Source organism: Cyrtonyx montezumae, unplaced genomic scaffold, assembly GCF_038088225.1.
Source record: "Cyrtonyx montezumae isolate F1298 unplaced genomic scaffold, pur_monq_1.0 scaffold_69, whole genome shotgun sequence".
NCBI lineage: Eukaryota > Metazoa > Chordata > Aves > Galliformes > Odontophoridae > Cyrtonyx > Cyrtonyx montezumae.
In genome coordinates, this window is record NW_027072077.1 from 51,342 (window position 1) to 67,322 (window position 15,981).

Below are 15,981 nucleotides of genomic sequence, written 5' to 3' on the forward strand. Positions count from 1 at the left end.
GAGCACAGGACAGCCCAGGCTCAGGTCCCTCACGCTCTGCAGGTGACACTGCTCCCACCTGGTAGTACTTGATGGCTTTGGTCAGCGGCTCCACGTTGACCGTCTCGTCCAGCTGGTCCTTGTGCAGCAGCTCGATCAGGAAGTCCAGGGAGCGCTCGTGCACGCTCATCTCGGGGTACAGCATCCCCACCTTCTTGTACACCTCCACACTGCATTTGTTCAGGGCTCTGGGGGGGAGGGGCGGGTGGGGAATGACAGATGTGGTCCGCTCACCCAGGACAGCAGCGATCTGAGCACCCCCAGGAGCACAGCAGCCAGGGGGAAGTCAGCACGCCCACAGGAGCACAGGGATGGCACGGAGCCATGGGGAGCCCTGCGGGAGGAGCCCCGGAGCACAGTGCTGCTGCTCCCACGGCCTCAGGGTGAACCCCAGGCACTGCTGGGCTCGGCAGGAGCGGAGGGAGCACAGAAAGGCGCTCAGCGCATCAGAGCTGCCCCCGAGCGAAGCACATGGCCGCAGAGAGCAGCAACACCCTCTGCTTTCAGCCGGGGGTGAATGTGGAGCCCCGGCTCTGGGAGCCTCGGGGTGGGGAGGTGGGGAGTGTACTCACTGCTCGTATTTGTGCAGCGTGGCCTGCAGCAGGCTCAGCGAGTACACCAGCCCCGCGGCGAAGCTCAGCTGCTCTCCTGCTGCACCCCTCAGCCCCGCGCGCGCCGCGCAGTTCTCGTTCAGCTCGAACTTCTCCTGTGCCTGTTTGCTGATCAGCTCCGCCTGCGGGGATGGGAAAGGGCCGGGCTGTCCTCCTGCGCCCACTCTGAGATGGACAGTGTGGATCCCCTGCACCTCAGCCCCCAAAAAGCACCGTTCCTGGGAAGGATTTCTGAGTGCAGAGGGGGAATGAGGGACAGCTGTGAGCCCTCACCCCACCCGAGCTGGCACTGCCCAAGTGCTGAGCCACCAGCGCTGCAGCTCGGTGTGCCCCGGGCAGGGACCTCTGCTCCCTTCTCCTCCTCCTCTCAGGCAATGCTGAATGCTCTCCAACAATTCCAAATCCCCACTTTCTGCCCAGGACAGAAAGAAATCACGGCCAGCCCCACAGCGCAGCGGTGCGAGGACGGTCCCAGCCCCACCCCGGGGCACCCACCTTGCAGATGAGCCTCGGGATGAGCAGCAGCACCAGGATGCAGTCGTGGTCCCCGCCGTGGCGCAGGAAGCTGTCTGGCATGAAGGAGGTGAGCAGGGAGACGTGCCTGTTGGCCTGCTGCACCTCCATCTGCCGCAGCTCCATCTCGATCGCCTGCAGAGACACAGCCCCACAGCTGCTCAGCACCGCCTGCTGGGCACCACAGCCCCACACGTTGCTGCAGGCCGGGGCGGCAGCTGAGGGCTGCGTGGAGGAGAAGGCAGTGGGGGGCTGGGGGCCGCTGACCACGAGCCAGCAGTGCGCCCGGGGTCAACGAGGCACACGGCTCCTGGGGGGTGTGAGCAGCAGGAGGTGAAAGGTTATGGCTCCAGGGAGGACAAGGCAGGACAAGAGGCGATGCTCATGTTGTGCCAGCACATCAGCAAAAGTGCCCTCTCCAAAGAGCAGTCGGGCACGGGCACGGGCAGCCCAGGGCGTGGGGGGACACCGTCCCCGGAGGTGTTCCAGAACTGCAGAGACGGCACTGGGGGGACGTGCTCAGTGGGCACAGTGGGGTGGGATGGGGTTCCTCTCCAACCTCCATGATTCTGGGATACCACACCGATGGGACACAGCCTCAGGAACTCCTCACAACCAACCCACGGCTCTGCACTGCCGCCCGCTCTGAGCTAACCCCGGAGAAAACAGTGTGAGCATGCTGCTGTGCTCACAAACGTCCTTCCTGTCCAGCCACTGCGACACAGAACAATGCTCACAGAAGCAAACATCCCCTTTTTGCACAGCAGTGAGCACCCTGTCAGGAGGAGGGCCCCGCCGCGCCCCAGCACTGCCGCTGTACCTTCGCGTGGGCCTTTGTCTCTGCAAACTTGATCTTGAAGTCAAACATCTCGGGGGGAGGCTGCTGCTGCTTCTCTGCAGATGCTTCTTGCTGACTCATGAGCTCCCGGTTCACATCCTGAGCACGGACAGGAGTGTGGTCAGACAGAGGTAAACCAACACAGCCCCACGGCCCCCGCGCACCCACAGCGGCTCCAGTGCCCCTCTCCCTGGGGCTCCTTGTGCAACGTGCATGAGGCTGAACACGAGGAAGAGGAGCACGGCCGACGCTGTGTGGAAGCCAAGGAGCCCCCATGGGCTCATCACCCATCCCTGAACTGCCAGCGAGGCCGAGGAGAGCCGAGGGCCGTGCTGGACGACCCGCAGCACTGCAGCTGCTCCACGTTCCCAAGCCTGCAGCTGCACAGCTCAGCAGAGCGAAGGCCAAAGCACCCACGTGCTCAGGGCGGGCTGCAGCAGACGCTCCCCAGGCAGCAGAGGGGCGGCCAGCTCTGCCAGAGGCCGCAGACACAGCGCAGCCCAGCGCAGGACCTCCCTGGGGCAGCAGGAGCAGCGTGCTGCCCACCCCAGGGCCACCCCTTCGGGACCCCCGGCCACGCTCAGCGGTGGGAGCGGTACCTGCAGGTGTGCCGTCAGCTCCCTGTACTTCTTGATGGTCTGCTGGTAGTCGGCCACGGTCTCCTGCGCGGCCTCCACACGTTTCTCCGCCTCGCGCACCCGCGCCGTGGCCATGTCCAGCTGCTCCCTGAGCTCCAGCTCGGTCTCACGGGCGTTCTCCTGCAGCTCATCGTTCATCTCGTTCATGGCTTCCTGAGGAGCGGCAGTGCGGGACGTGGTTACGCTGCGGCCCCACACAGCAGCTCCCAGCCCGCCCGGTGCCCCCACCTACCAGGTCCCCGACGGTCTCGCGCAGCTCCCGGACCTTCTCCTCCAGGTCGAGGTTTCTCTCTGTCAGGGTCTCCACCATCTCTTCAGCGCCCAAAGCGGCGTCCACCTGGAAGCAGCAGCGTCACAGCCCCACGGCAGCACGGGGCTGCTGGGGGTCCCGGCTGCTGCACGGGCACAGCCCCCCGCCCCGACAGCGCACGGCTCCAGCAGAGGGGGCCGGGTAACACTCAGTGAGCAGCAGGAGAGCCATCCTGTGCTCTGCAGCCACCCCAGCACTCAGCACGGTGCCACGAGGTGCCCCCCAGCTGTGCTCAGCCCCCCCAGCACTCACTCACCTGCTCCTTCAGCTCGTCCACCGTTTTCTCCGCCTGCTTCACCTCCTCCTGCAGCTTCTCCCTCTGCTGGCGCAGCGACTCCAGCTCCGTGTTTTTCTTCTCCATTTGCTTCTGGAGCTTCACGTGCTCCTGCTTCTCCGACGCGGAGAGGTCCCTCATCCTGCAGGAGAGCACGCTGACCCACAGCCCGGCAGCGCGGGCAGCGGGTGAGGACGCTCCCTCGCAGCACACGGCTCCCGGGGGGCTCTGAGATGTCCCCGTGCCGCTGCAGCAGCGTGGGCAGGTGTCTCGGGGATGAGCTGCTCTCAGCACAAAGCAAGCACGCGGAGGCAGGGCAGTGCAGGCAGCCCCAGGGACACCAGCCAGCCCCAGGGGACAGCGGGCGCTGGGGATGGGTCGGCGTCTGCACCTTTGGGAAATGAGAGCTGCGGGGGTGGGAGAGAACAAGGGAGGCAAAATGGGAAAACAGACAGCGGGTGGGATAAGGAAGAGTAACTGCAAATGGGACGGGAGAAGGACAGAAAGGGGGAACCGAAAGTGCGAAGAGAGACAGCGGTCACATTCACAGCCCTCCGCAGGCACGAGGGAAAGCCAAGAGCAGAAAAAAGGCAAAGCTGAGAGGTGATCCGAGATGTGCTGAGAGCAGAGCTGCACTTGTGTGTGGTCATGCAGCTCTGGGAGCAGAGCAGAGCAGAGCAGAGCACAGCAGGTAAGAGCACAGCACAGCACAGCAGAGCTTTGCCCACCGCAGTGCAGGCACGGCGAGCTCCCTCACTTGGAACACGCTTGCAGCTCCTGTCCCCAACCAGCACTGCTGCAAAGCCCCGCACAGCAGCTTCTCACCTTGTGTATCGGGAGGGGATGCTCCTCCCACCTCCCCCCGCCCCATCCCACTGATCACACAGAGAGCACCAGAGCTCAGATACAGCCCCAGGCCAGCCAGCAGCTGCCACTGTCCACCATGCTGCAGAGACCGAGAGATGGCTCCTGTCGTTCTGGGGAGCCCAGGCGGCCTCCTACCTCACAAGAGCTTCCTTCAGCCTCGCATTCTGCTCCTCCAGCTGCTTGACCTGGTAACTGGACGCTGCTCCATCTGAGCCTGCAGTAGAAAGGAAGCCCCGTTCTGCTCGCACAGACACACCAGGCACCAACCAGAGCAAAGCTCCCGCAGAGCCACACTGGGTCACAGCGAGGGCAAACACACAGGGCCCTTTTGGGGTGGGACCTGCGTCCCCAGCAGCGGCAGCAGGCACCAAAACCTCTGGCACTGAACCCGCCCATCCCTGCATCAGGAGCAGCAGCTCCGTCTCTGCCTCCCCGGGCGCCCAGCACAGCGGCTCCACGCAGCTCCTCGCCCACCTTTCTCCTCGATCTCGTGCTTCAGGATCTCCAGGTCCATGGTGAGGTATTCCACCTTCTCCTTCAGGGAGTCCACCTCCTGCTGCAGGGACTCTGCCCGCTCCTCCGCCATCTCCTTGTCCAGGGTTGCCATCTCGATGGCGTCCGCGGTGTCGGCCATCTCCTCCATGTAGCGCTCCTTGGCTTCCAGCGCATCTTTGGCTTCCTGGGGTCAAGCACACGCGGGTGGAAACGCTGTGGCCCGAAGGGTAAGGCCAGTGACAGAGAGCTGTCCCACAGAGCACGAGCCCTGCCCAGCTACAGCTCCCACACCGCCCCGAAGGAGGCTCAGGGCCCAGGTGGGGGTGCCCAAGGCCAGGACGGGGCCCTGGGCAGCCCCCGCTGCAGGGGGTGGGTCTGGGTGGGCTTTGAGGTCCCCCCCAACCCAACCACTCCACCGTGCTATAGAGCTGTTGAGTTGGAAGGGACTTTCAAAGGCCACCTGGTCCCACTCCCCTGCAACAAGCAGGGACACCCGCAGGTGCACTGAGCCCCATCCCCTGACCTTGGGGGTCTCTCACCCACCACCTCCCCCTCTGAGCAGCGATCCGACAGCTCTAATTAATGAAAGCTGGTCGGGGCTGGGAGGGGCAGCCCGCTGTGTGCACTCCCATTTCCTCTCTCCTGGGAACCTCTCCCCCATTTGCACCCTCTCCAGCAGCAGTGCCCCATCCCCGGAGGTGCCCCACGCCACGGATGGGCCCTGGGCAGCCCGAGCTGCTGGGGGCAGCCAGACCATGGCAGGGGTGGGGGCTGTGGGGTCCCTTCCAACCCAACCATTGTGATATGGCCAGGAGATGGGAAACAATGCTCACTGAGAGTGCAGCACAGAGGGAAGGGTGAGACAGCACGAGGGGCTCCCCCACGAGCCCTGCGGGGCCCCGCAGCCCGCACGCTCACCTTCTTGGCCTCCTTCAAGCGTTTCTGCAGGTCTGCCTGCTGCTCCTGCATCTTGCTCTTCCACTCCTGCACCTGCTCCAGCTGGATCTTGTACTTCTCCAGCTCTTTAAGCTTGGCTTTGTCTTCATTGCGCTTTATCTTCAGCGTCTCCAACTTCTCCTCCAGGTCCCTGACTTGGGAACGCAGATTTTCTTCCTCCTACAGCAGCAGCGCCGTTAGGGGAGAGCTCCGAAGACACTCACTGAATCCCGAGAGCCAAAGCTCAGCACTGCCCCACAGCATCCTGCAGTGCTATGGGGCAGGTCGTGGAGATCTCCACCTGCAGCTCTGCACTCACAGCCCCGCAGGGAGGATTTACTGCGCTGGCTCCATGTGCATGGAGCTGTGAGCAGTGCCCCTGGTGCTGGGGCCGCCCGCAGCGGAGCTGAGCGCCTGGATGCTGCCTTCCCTTCAGGACAGGGATGCCCCAACCCCTTCACCAACACAAACACACAAAACCCAGTTCCAGTTCACAGCAACCTCACTGCAAACTCAGTGCTTAGAGTTGTTAGTGTGCAACGCGGGCATGCAGACACAGCAGCAGCACTCACACCCAGCAGGAACCTGACCCCGATGCATCCCACCCCACTGAGTGCAGGCAGGTGATGCACCCCACCCCACTGAGTGCAGGCAGGCAGCTCTGCGCCCGCTGCCCGGGCCCCTGTGCCCCCAGTGCTCCCCCAGGCGGCTCCAGGCTGTGCTGCTGGGGCTGGGCAGTGAAACCAGCACGACCTTCAGCACGCAGCACTGCTGGGAGGATGCTGGTGCTGCCAGGGGAGGGCACACCGACTGCCCCAGGGCCACGCTGTGAGCAGGAGGCACACACCCCTGGCCACACACGAGGCCTCGCTGCGCAGCGGTGACCCCTGCAGCCCCCCACATGCACACAGCACAGCACGGCCATGGGCAGCGGTCACCTGGTCCTCCCGCACGCCTTGCCCCACTGCTGGGCTGCTCTGTGGGCAGAGAAAGCTGCGGGTTATGCCCCACAGCCCGAGCACGCTGCACTCTGCAGCACCAGGTGTGGGCTGGAGGGGATGGGGATGGCTCCGGGAGGGCTCGAATCTGCACCGTGGGATGGGGCTGCCCCAGGGACACGGTCCCACAGCCTCTGTGTGCCCACTGTGGCACAACACCACGAGACTCCGTCCCCTGGGGCTGCCAGCTTGTCCCCTGCCACCACGGCAGAGCCTCAGAGGAAAGCTGAGTGTTTGCAAAACCCCACACCCACCTGCTTTGCGTCCTGTGGGCGTCACACAGCTCGGTGTAACACTCCCTGCGCGCCCTCAGACCCGGGGTCTTACAGCCCTCCTGCCCTGGCTGCAGCCTGGGCAGCCCCACATGGTATCCCACACTCCACACCTCAGCCCCACAGCACTCACACCTCACTGTGACCCCCAGCAACACGGCTTTATGGCAGCCCTGGGGCCAAGGCTTAAAGCCATCGAGATGGGCGACCCTGGAAAAGAGACCTTGCAGAATACCGAGTCAAACAGGACAGAAGGAGCAGCTTCCTGCTCTGCTTTGTGTCAAACAGGACAGAAGGAGCAGCTTCCTGCTCTGCGTTCTCACCCCTGGGCAGACACACAGGCAGTGCTGCTGACTTGCCATAAGCCTGCAGAGCAGCACTGGGGCAATGGGGACCCCCTCAGCCCAACATAGTGGAGAGATGGGGACCTCCTCACCCCCACCAGCAGTGGGCAGATGGAATCTCCTCACTCCCACCAGCACTGGGGCGATGGGGACCCCCACACCTCTCACCAGCAGCACTGGGGCAACAGGATCTCCTCACCCCCACCAGCACTGGGGAGACGGGGACCTCCTCACCCCAGCAGGACTGACTGCTCCCTGCAGCCTCTCCCAGGCTCCCAGCCTCAGGGTGGGCTCTGTGTCCTCACTTCCCACTAATTCCTCACACTGGTGCCCTACACTGTCCTCAAGCTCTCATTTTATCTAATTAACAGAAAGCAGGACGGAAGGAACGAAAAAAACTGTTTTCAAGAACAAACAGAAGAGCTACGCCTCAGCCCCACAGGGCGGGTGCACCCGGGGCCCGCGCTTACCTTGGTGGGAGAGGGGACCATGGGGGCCACCGGCGAGGCCAGCGATGGGGACGGGATGACGGGGGCCACCAGCGGTGTCTGTGCAGGCGTGCTGGGCTCACTGCTGCTCATCTCCCCGCCCGAGGCCGAGGCCGACCCCGAGGGCCCCGCTGTGCCGCTGGAGGCGGCCGAGGTGGGGGTCCGGGTGGGCTGCAAAGCACAGGGCAGAGATCAGTGACGTGCAACCGCGGGGATGCGCTGCGTGGCCCTCCCCTCCCCCCCCCGCCCCCAACTCCGAGCTGCTGCTGGCACAGAGGAAACACAGAGCCAAGGCAGAGCGGTGCTCTGGGCCGAGCCCACGTTCCCAGGTATGGGTGGCGCTTCTGGCACAGCTTCACCCCGCAGTGGCAGTCGGTGTGCAGCACCGCAGTGCCACCGGCCCTCCCGCAGCACGCAGCCACCACGCAGACCCGTGCATGCCCTGCACCCGTGTGTGCCCCCCAGCTCTGCAGCTCCCGGAGCTGTGCAGTCTCATCTCCCGACTGCATTCTGCTCCTCGGCATCAGCTGCACGGAGCACTGCGGCCTCTCGAGGCACACAGAGCCAGACATGGGGCACTGCTGCGCCCACTGGCCGCTGCCTGCCCCACACTAATGCGCCCAGGGACCACTGCCTGCCCCACGTCGGTCTCTGCTGTCCGACCCACACCCGACGCAGCACTGCCCAGTGCCATCGGTGCCACTCTGGCACGGAGCAATGTCTGTGGCACTGAGCTCTGAGAAGCACACAGCCCCAACAAGGGAGCTCTTGTCCCCGACGTGCAGGGACTGAAAGCACTCCTCCAGGCGAAGCCTCGAGCTGTGGGCACGGAGCAGTACCCCTGGGGGCAGCCCAGTACGGCCGCAGTGCCAGCGCTGCCGAGGAGCTCACGGCACAGCTGAGGGCGGCGGAGCTGAGGGGCAGTGCTGCGGGGACGGAGCACACGGCAGCGTGCTCTGCTGGGGGCAGTGAAGCAGTTCAGAGGGCAGCGGGGCTGTGCAGGGCTGCAGCACAAGTCTCAGGGCAGTGGCTGAGGGAGCCGGGATGGCTCGGGACGCAGGAGGAACCCAGAGGATGTCATGGCTCCCTGCAGTGCCCTGAAAGGAGGTGGCCCTCTCCCAGGGAACGGCGATGAGAGGTGATGGTCTCACACTGTGCTGGGGAGGGCTGGGAGTCCCCGTCCGTGGATGTGCCCTGCAGCCGTGGAGATGCGGCTCTGGGGGGCACGGTCAGTGGGCGCAGTGGGGTGGGGTGGGCTTGATGAATCCCAGAGCTCTTTTCCAGCCCGAACAGCACCGTGGCTCTCGGACATGGTGGGGAGGGCGAGGCCACTCCTGCAGGACCCCCTCCAAACAAGAGATGAAGCAGTTTGCTGCCCGTGAGCCCCAACCCGGCTGTTAAGGAGCTCCCAGAGGATTCACCCCCGGCCTGTGCCCATCCAAGCACGTGCTGTGCTCCCCCACAACGCACGCAATGCCGGTGGGGCAGACCCCGAAGCGCCAGGGGCTGTGCCGGGCTGACACAGCTCCCACAGCCGCTATGGGCAGGAGCAGCAGCGCCGTGTTCCCCCGGCACATCACCCCAGCACCGCTCGGCCGCGCTCCGGGGAGCCCAGGAAGGCGGTGAGCTCCTTTGGGTGGCACACGCAGGGCCAGGACACGATGGCAGCACCCGGTGATGGCGACGGAGCCGCGACCGCCGCTGCTGTGCTCACCTTGGGCCGCCGGGCGGTGGTCTGCGGGGACACGGGAGCAGAAGGCAGAGGAGGAGAGACATTCAGACAGGGAAAGACAGGAGCAGAGGTACAGCGGCACGGCGGCAGTGCAGCAGAGAACGGGGAGAGGAAACAAAAGAGATGGCAGCGATTAGTGCGTGGCCGTGGGCGCCGGCGCTGGGTGCTGCACTCCTGGACACGCACACGCAGAGCTCGCAGGGACGGCGTCTCCTGACGCCTCCATCTGACACCTCTGTGCCTCCTCCTCGGTTCCTGATGTCCACACGCGCAGGGCAGGGCCCCAGTGCAGAGCCCAGCGTGTCCTGAGGGGCACCACATGCCCCGGGGGGACCCTGCGGCCACCCCATGCACAACGGGGTCAGGGACGGCCCCGCTCCGGGGATGTCCGGCTCTGCAGCACCGACCCGACCTGAGCCAGCAGTGGGAGCCACACCAGCTGCCTCCCACCGTTACTTTGAGGCTGAACCCCACTCCTCTCACTCCTCACTCAGAGTGCATCTCCCTGAACATCTCCTGCTCTGCAAAGGCAGCTGGGAACACGCAATGGGGGCAGGAGAGCTCCACGCCTCAGGGCTGCAGAGCAGCAGCGCTCGGTCTGCTGGAGCACTTCAGTCCGGGAAGTCCTGCTGCACACAGCTAGGCTGCACACAGACCTGCAACCTCCAGCCCTGCTACCTGTGTCCCTGCTGCCCGCAGCCATGGTACCTGCAGCCCTGCTACCTGCAGTCCCACTGCATAAAGACCAAACAGAGGGACCACAGGATTCCCCAGGGAACATCTCCACAGGGTCTCGGTGGTCCCCAACGGAGCGGCCCCTGCCCCACCCCAGCAGACAGCCTGGCTGTGGGCTCTGGGTGTCCCTGCGCTCTGTGAGGACGAACAGCCTCAGAAAGTGCCCTCCAACTGAAACCTCTCTGCTTCTGTAACTCCTGCGGTGCGAAGCGAACGCTGCTGAGCACGGACACCTCTCGGTGACGTTCTTCGTCAGGCGGCCACGTGGAACGAGGTTTCCTGCCTCCTCTCCCAGCACGGCCTGGTGTAACGTGGAAGGTGGCTTCGCCCCATGCACTGCCATGCCACCATGAAGAGCTGAGCTGCCAGGCTGGGAGAGCGCTCCGTGGCGGGGGAAGCTGTGGGCCCCTGCTGCTCACATCTGCACGGCCTCACCTCCCCCAGCAGAAGCACCGCAGGGACTGCCCTGTGATGCCCCCACCCCTCCTCGGGGGGAAGCGGGGGGTGGTTTCCAGCAGCACTTCACCATCTGTGGTCCCCACTGAGCTCGTGAGCCGACTCCTCCTTCCCAGCCACCGCGTTCAGCTGGCACAGCTCTCCTCCCCCTTCCCGTGCAAGGAAGTGCAGGCGGGCAGCATGCAGATGCCCACTCGAGGCAGTGCTGAAGCGGGGCCGCCCTGCACTGCAGCCTCCCCCTGACTCCAGGGCTGCCATAGCTCAGCACAAACTGCGGCCTCCCGGACCCCACTGTGCCGCGCTCCGGCCCACGGCGGCCGTCCCTATCTCACTGCTCACTGCGTGAGCTGTGTCAGACCGGGCCGGTGCAGCTCCAGCGCTGCCAGGAGCTGCTCTATGGGTCACAGCCGGGATTTCCTGCTGTGTGTGCCCCCCAAACCGTGGCACCACCGCCCCACGGGCACCCCCAGCTCCACGGCGCTCCCGGGGTCACATCGGGTGACATCACAGCAGTTCCCAACAGCCGGACCGAGCACAAGCAGGAGCCATCATGCACAGAGAAAGCGGCAAGATGAAGGCCAGGACCTGGCCAGGAGCAGCACGGGACCGAGCCATGGGGCTGCTGAGCCCCACTGCTCCCCGGGCACTGCGGTACGGCGCGGCTCGTGTGTGGGGAGCGCTCCTGCGGAGGTGGTTACACGGAGCTGCTGTGGGCAGCGCTGCAGGGCCGGGCAGAGCAGAGCAGAGCAGGGCACTGAGTCTATCTGGCGAGTTGAAGGTAGCACACCCATAAATCAAAGCTCCTCAGCTGTAACGCGATGCATGAGAGCTGCACGGTCCCCTCGCCGATGCAGCAGAGGCCTTCGGTTTAATTTCTATCTCCACTTCTTCAAATCAGGAAAGAAAAAAAAAAAAAAAAAAAAAAAACCCACCCCGAGGATCCCCCCAGATTTCTCCTTAACGCGATCAGCGACATCGTGCTCATGCTAAAAATAAGCACTCAGGACAGCGCCGGAGCACGGAGCGGCACAGCCCCGCGCAGCCCCCGCCCCCCGCAGCATGCAGCCCGCGGGGCGCAGCACGGCCGAGCCCCCCCCCCCCCCCCACCCCCCGCGGTTTGGAGCCCCGCATGCGGGGAAGGGCGCGGCTGTACCTTGCGTGCGGCCGGGGCCTGCCTCATGGCGGCGGGAGAGAAGGGACACGGAGCCGTTAGCGCCCGCCGCTTGCAAATGGCCGCGCTCGCCGCCGCCCGCAGCCGCCGGAGCCCCGCGCCCGTCCGCCGCCCCGCGCCCCTCCGCCGCCGCGTGACATCAGCGCGGGGCCGCCCCGCCCCGCCCCGCCCCGCGATGCTCCGCAGCCGCCGCACGGACGGACCGACCCGGAGCGGATCCGCACCGCTCCCCGCACCAACACGCGGCTCCCCCCCCCCCCCCAAAACCAGCACACCGGGACAAACCGCGGCCCCACACCGTCCCCGGCATCTCCCCCTCCCACAGCGGCAAACCGCCGCTCCCCGCGGCTCCCAGCGCTGCTGAGCCGGCCATGGAGGGGAGCTCATGTGGACCCCCCCGGCCCCGCTCCCCCCGTGGCAGCGTTTCCAGCACCCAAAGGCACCTGCCCCCCCCCCCCCCCCCCCGGCCCCTACCGCGGCCCTGCGCTCCGAGTGGGAACGCGTGCTCTGTCCATGGTGCCGGGGCACAGAGGTTTGAACGCAATGAGTCCTTTCTGACCCTAAAAGCACCCCGCGCGTCCCTACGAGAGCCCGCAGCGCTGCGGGACCGATGGGAGCGGTGGGGACGGCCCCGCAGGCACGGGATGATGGGCTCTAAGGACCCTCCCACCCCACCCACCCCACGGCTCTGTGATCTTGAAGGACCTCTTACAAACACAACCATTCTGTGCTTCTATGATCTTGAAGGACCTCTCCAACTCAACCATCCTATGGTTCTGTGATCTTTAAGGACCCCTCCAACTCAACCATTCCATGCTTCTGTGATCTTCAAGGACATCTTCAACCCGACCATTCCATGCTTCTGTGATTTTAAGGACCTCCCCCACCCAAACATCCTACGGTTCGGTGATCTTTCAGGACCTCTCCCACCCCCCCATTCCACGCTTCTGTGACCTTTAAGGACCTTTCCAACTCAGCCATTCCAAGCCCTGCAGCACTACTTTCCACAGTGCAGCATCCGGGACCCCCGGAGCCACAGCGACAGCCTGTGCTACGAATTAGCCAGGACGTGCACCAAAAGCCTGCACACATTTCAGGCTGCTTTACCACAAAACAAGCCCTGGGAGCTGACCCTCTTCTGTCAGCCCCGAGCGGCACCAGCACCGCACACTGCCCATCTGAACGCTGAATCACCGCTGGTCAGCCCACATCATCATCTGCCTCCATCCCACATCCTCATCATCTGCCTCCACCCGAGCCCTCGGGGTGGCTTAAAAGCACTCAGCGCACCGAGCTCTGCTTACACGGCCCAACCAATGCCCCCATGGGATGGAGCTTGGCTCACATTACACATCTGAGCTGCTCAGGGATGGGATCACGCCAGCGTCTCTCACCCCACCCCGTACTGCCCTTGGGGCTGCTCTGCTCCCCAGGTGCCAGCACTGCTGCGTGCCACCCCACAGAGAGAGGGGACAGCCATGTGCCACCCCACAGAGAGAGGGGACACCTCCCGGCAGCTGGAGACCAGCACAGCCCCATTTGGATCTCAGAACCATCAGGGTCAGGAAGAACCATAGTGATCATCTTCTCCATCATGGGACAACGCTGTCCAGGCCCTACAGGAACCTCCATCCCCTGGGGTGAAGGCACTGTGCAGGACCCCCCTTGTCACGGTGGGCTCCAGCCCGGTGCTGGTGCCAGTCCAGGCCTTCGGTTTCTCCTTCAGGTCTTGTTGTGTTGGGGTTTTTTGCTGACCTGTTCATATTGGGTTGTTGTGGGGTTTTTTTAACAAGTGAAAATGTGGATATCCCATAAGGAGTTCCACAATCCACTGAAAAGAGCTTCAGCAGCACACGTAGCCTCAGCACGGCAGGCAGATGGACAGATCCTCCTCTCCTCACCCCCCCCTCCCCAATCTCCTCGTGGTCTATCCAGCAGTGGATCCCTGAGCACCCACAGAGGTGTCCAACTCATGGTTTGGGGCTTTGAAGCAGAGTGCATCAGTGTCAGCCCTCTGCCTTCCTCCTGGCTGCAGTCTCCCCTTTCCTGGCTGCCACTGTCCCTCTCCTGACAGTGGCTGCCCCTCTCCCAGCTGCCTTCTCCCCTCTTCCAGCTGTGATCACCCCTCTCCTGGCCGCATTCTTCCCCTTCCTGGCTGTGGTTGCCCCTCTCCTGGCTATGACCACATGTCTCCTGGCTGCAGCCCCCCACCATGGCTCACACACGGCTCTCTGCCCCCAGCCCCAGCCACCAAAGTGCACGGGGCGTGGGCACAGCTGTGACCTCCCCACATCAGATGTGCTCATCCCCAAGCCGGGTTCAGCCCCCAGCACTCAGCTCAGGGGAACCTCGCTGAGCTCCAGGCCACATCCCCGCTCTGCCCAAACCTCCGTGCTCCAGCACTCCAACTAGTGCTGTGTGCAGCCCTCAGACAAAAGCAGCCCGTGTGCACCTGCAGTGCTAAAGGCATCGGGGTGGGAGTTAAGGACACGGCACTGAGTGGGGTCGGCAGCAGCTGCTCCTGCAAACCAACCCCTTCCTAACACACTCAGCATCCCAAACCCACAATGTGTGTGTGCTCTTCCTCTGGCACAGAGCTGGCCACTCCTCCCAGAGCGCCGAGGAGGAGATGGGAAAATGCAATGTCACAACCGAAGTCCGATGCCGGATGCTTCTGACTGCCCTTTAAAACACGCAGTGACACCGAGAAGTGATTCACAGGAGCTGCACAGCTCAGCAGGGACTCAGAGCACCACCACAGATAATCAGATCGCTGCATCTTATCTGGGGCCAGGAGCAAGCACGGCCTGAGCACGGGGCTAAGCTGTGCTCACAGCACCTGCACTCTGCACTCTGGCCTTCCTGCAGCGCTGCAGCAGCACAGAGCTCAGTGCACGGCCCAGTGCTGGAGGTACCATGCTGAGGGCAAGGAGCAAGGTGCAAGAGCAAGGGGACACGGCCCTGGCACAGAGCAACAGGGGGTGTGGGGTCTCCTTCCTGGAGGTACCCAAACCCACGTGGACGCTGCGTGTGTGCGGCTGCTGTGGGGAACGGACTGGGGGGGCTCCAGAGGACCCTCTCAGCCCCTGTGGTCTCTGTGACTCTGTGCTGCTTCTGCAGGACACGGTGTGGGCAGCTCAGACGTGAGGCACGCTCTGCGAGATAATCAGATCTCTCCTTCCTTTAGAAGATTAACAGGGCCTGAGCTGGCCCCCCTTCTTTCACAGGAGCCATCTGGAGGCACGGCCCCGTGCCCTCAGGGAGCTGAACAGCCCATCTGCTGCCCCTGCACCGAGCCGGGGGTGCAGGAGGGTCACACGGAGCACACGGGGGGGGGGGGGAGGGGATGAAGCTGTGCTCATTACAGATCCATAGTGCTCTAAACGAAACACTTAGCACACAGCTCCAGCTGTAAGGTGCAAGCAGCGGGGACGCCCCGGGGCAGGAACAATGCCAACCCACGGGATAAGGACCAACGGGCAGTGCCCAGCTCTGCTCAGAGCCCCTGAGCAAAACACGACCACCGCACTTTGCACTCCTTCACACCTCCCTGCCCGGCCCCTCCTGCAGCCCTGAGTGCCTTCCCCACAGCAGCACTGCGGGCTGCAGCCCCACAACCAGGCCTGGGTGATGCTCAGAGCCAGAGCAGGCCCCCCCACAGCGTGGGGCTGCCCCACGGCCACAGCCCTGCAGGGCTGGCATCGTGCTGGTGCCACAGCACACGACCGAGCCGTGCTGCGTGTCAGTGCCGGGGCTGCACCATCAGCTGCAGGGCCACAGCAGCAGGAGCTCAGCGGCATCTGCTCCTAACGAGCACTACATCGAGGCTCTGGGACAGCAACCAAAGGCCAAGGGTGCGAGGAGAGGGACGTGGCTCGGGGAGCAGGGACCATCTGGCACAGGAAGGCAGCGAGCAGCAGCCTGTAATGCGATTAAGTCCGTATTTAACATGCAGAGCTACCTCAATCTCACGGATGAGGATTTACCTGCTAATAATGCTGCTTCCTCGTGGCCGTGCCAAGCAGACCACGATTCCCACATCGCTGAGCTCTGCCTGCAGCTTCCTTCCTCCAGGGGGAAGGGCTCAGCACAGCTCTGGGCACAGCTCAGCACAGCTCTGGGCACACTGCTGCTGCGACAAAGCAGCATAACCTGCAGGCCGCCCAACTGCCCCACAGCCCACGGGACGGGGGGCTGGAAGGGAAAGAAACACAGCACCCAAACGGAGCAGCTCTCCCCAGCAACGGAGGCACGAGCAGCTGCG

General features: G+C 64.3%; 1 protein-coding gene across 4 annotated transcripts in view; it reads right to left on the reverse strand.

Moving 5' to 3' along the window:
- DCTN1 (dynactin subunit 1) overlaps positions 1 to 15,981 on the reverse strand; it is a 32,618-nt gene that overhangs the window by 5,548 nt on the left and 11,089 nt on the right. For 2 of the 4 annotated variants that reach the window (XM_065750238.1, XM_065750237.1), the window contains exons 6-16: positions 7,606 to 7,794; positions 5,504 to 5,701; positions 4,565 to 4,769; positions 4,226 to 4,304; positions 3,206 to 3,365; positions 2,872 to 2,976; positions 2,601 to 2,792; positions 1,984 to 2,100; positions 1,146 to 1,298; positions 612 to 772; positions 59 to 227 (exon numbers count right to left, since the gene is read on the reverse strand). In XM_065750238.1, the coding sequence (XP_065606310.1) occupies positions 59 to 227; positions 612 to 772; positions 1,146 to 1,298; positions 1,984 to 2,100; positions 2,601 to 2,792; positions 2,872 to 2,976; positions 3,206 to 3,365; positions 4,226 to 4,304; positions 4,565 to 4,769; positions 5,504 to 5,701; positions 7,606 to 7,794 (1,728 nt within the window). Of the gene's footprint in view, positions 1 to 58; positions 228 to 611; positions 773 to 1,145; positions 1,299 to 1,983; positions 2,101 to 2,600; positions 2,793 to 2,871; positions 2,977 to 3,205; positions 3,366 to 4,225; positions 4,305 to 4,564; positions 4,770 to 5,503; positions 5,702 to 6,459; positions 6,499 to 7,605; positions 7,795 to 9,337; positions 9,359 to 11,699; positions 11,718 to 15,981 lie in introns of all 4 variants that reach the window. The other 2 variants (XM_065750239.1, XM_065750236.1) reach the window with 2 other exon arrangements.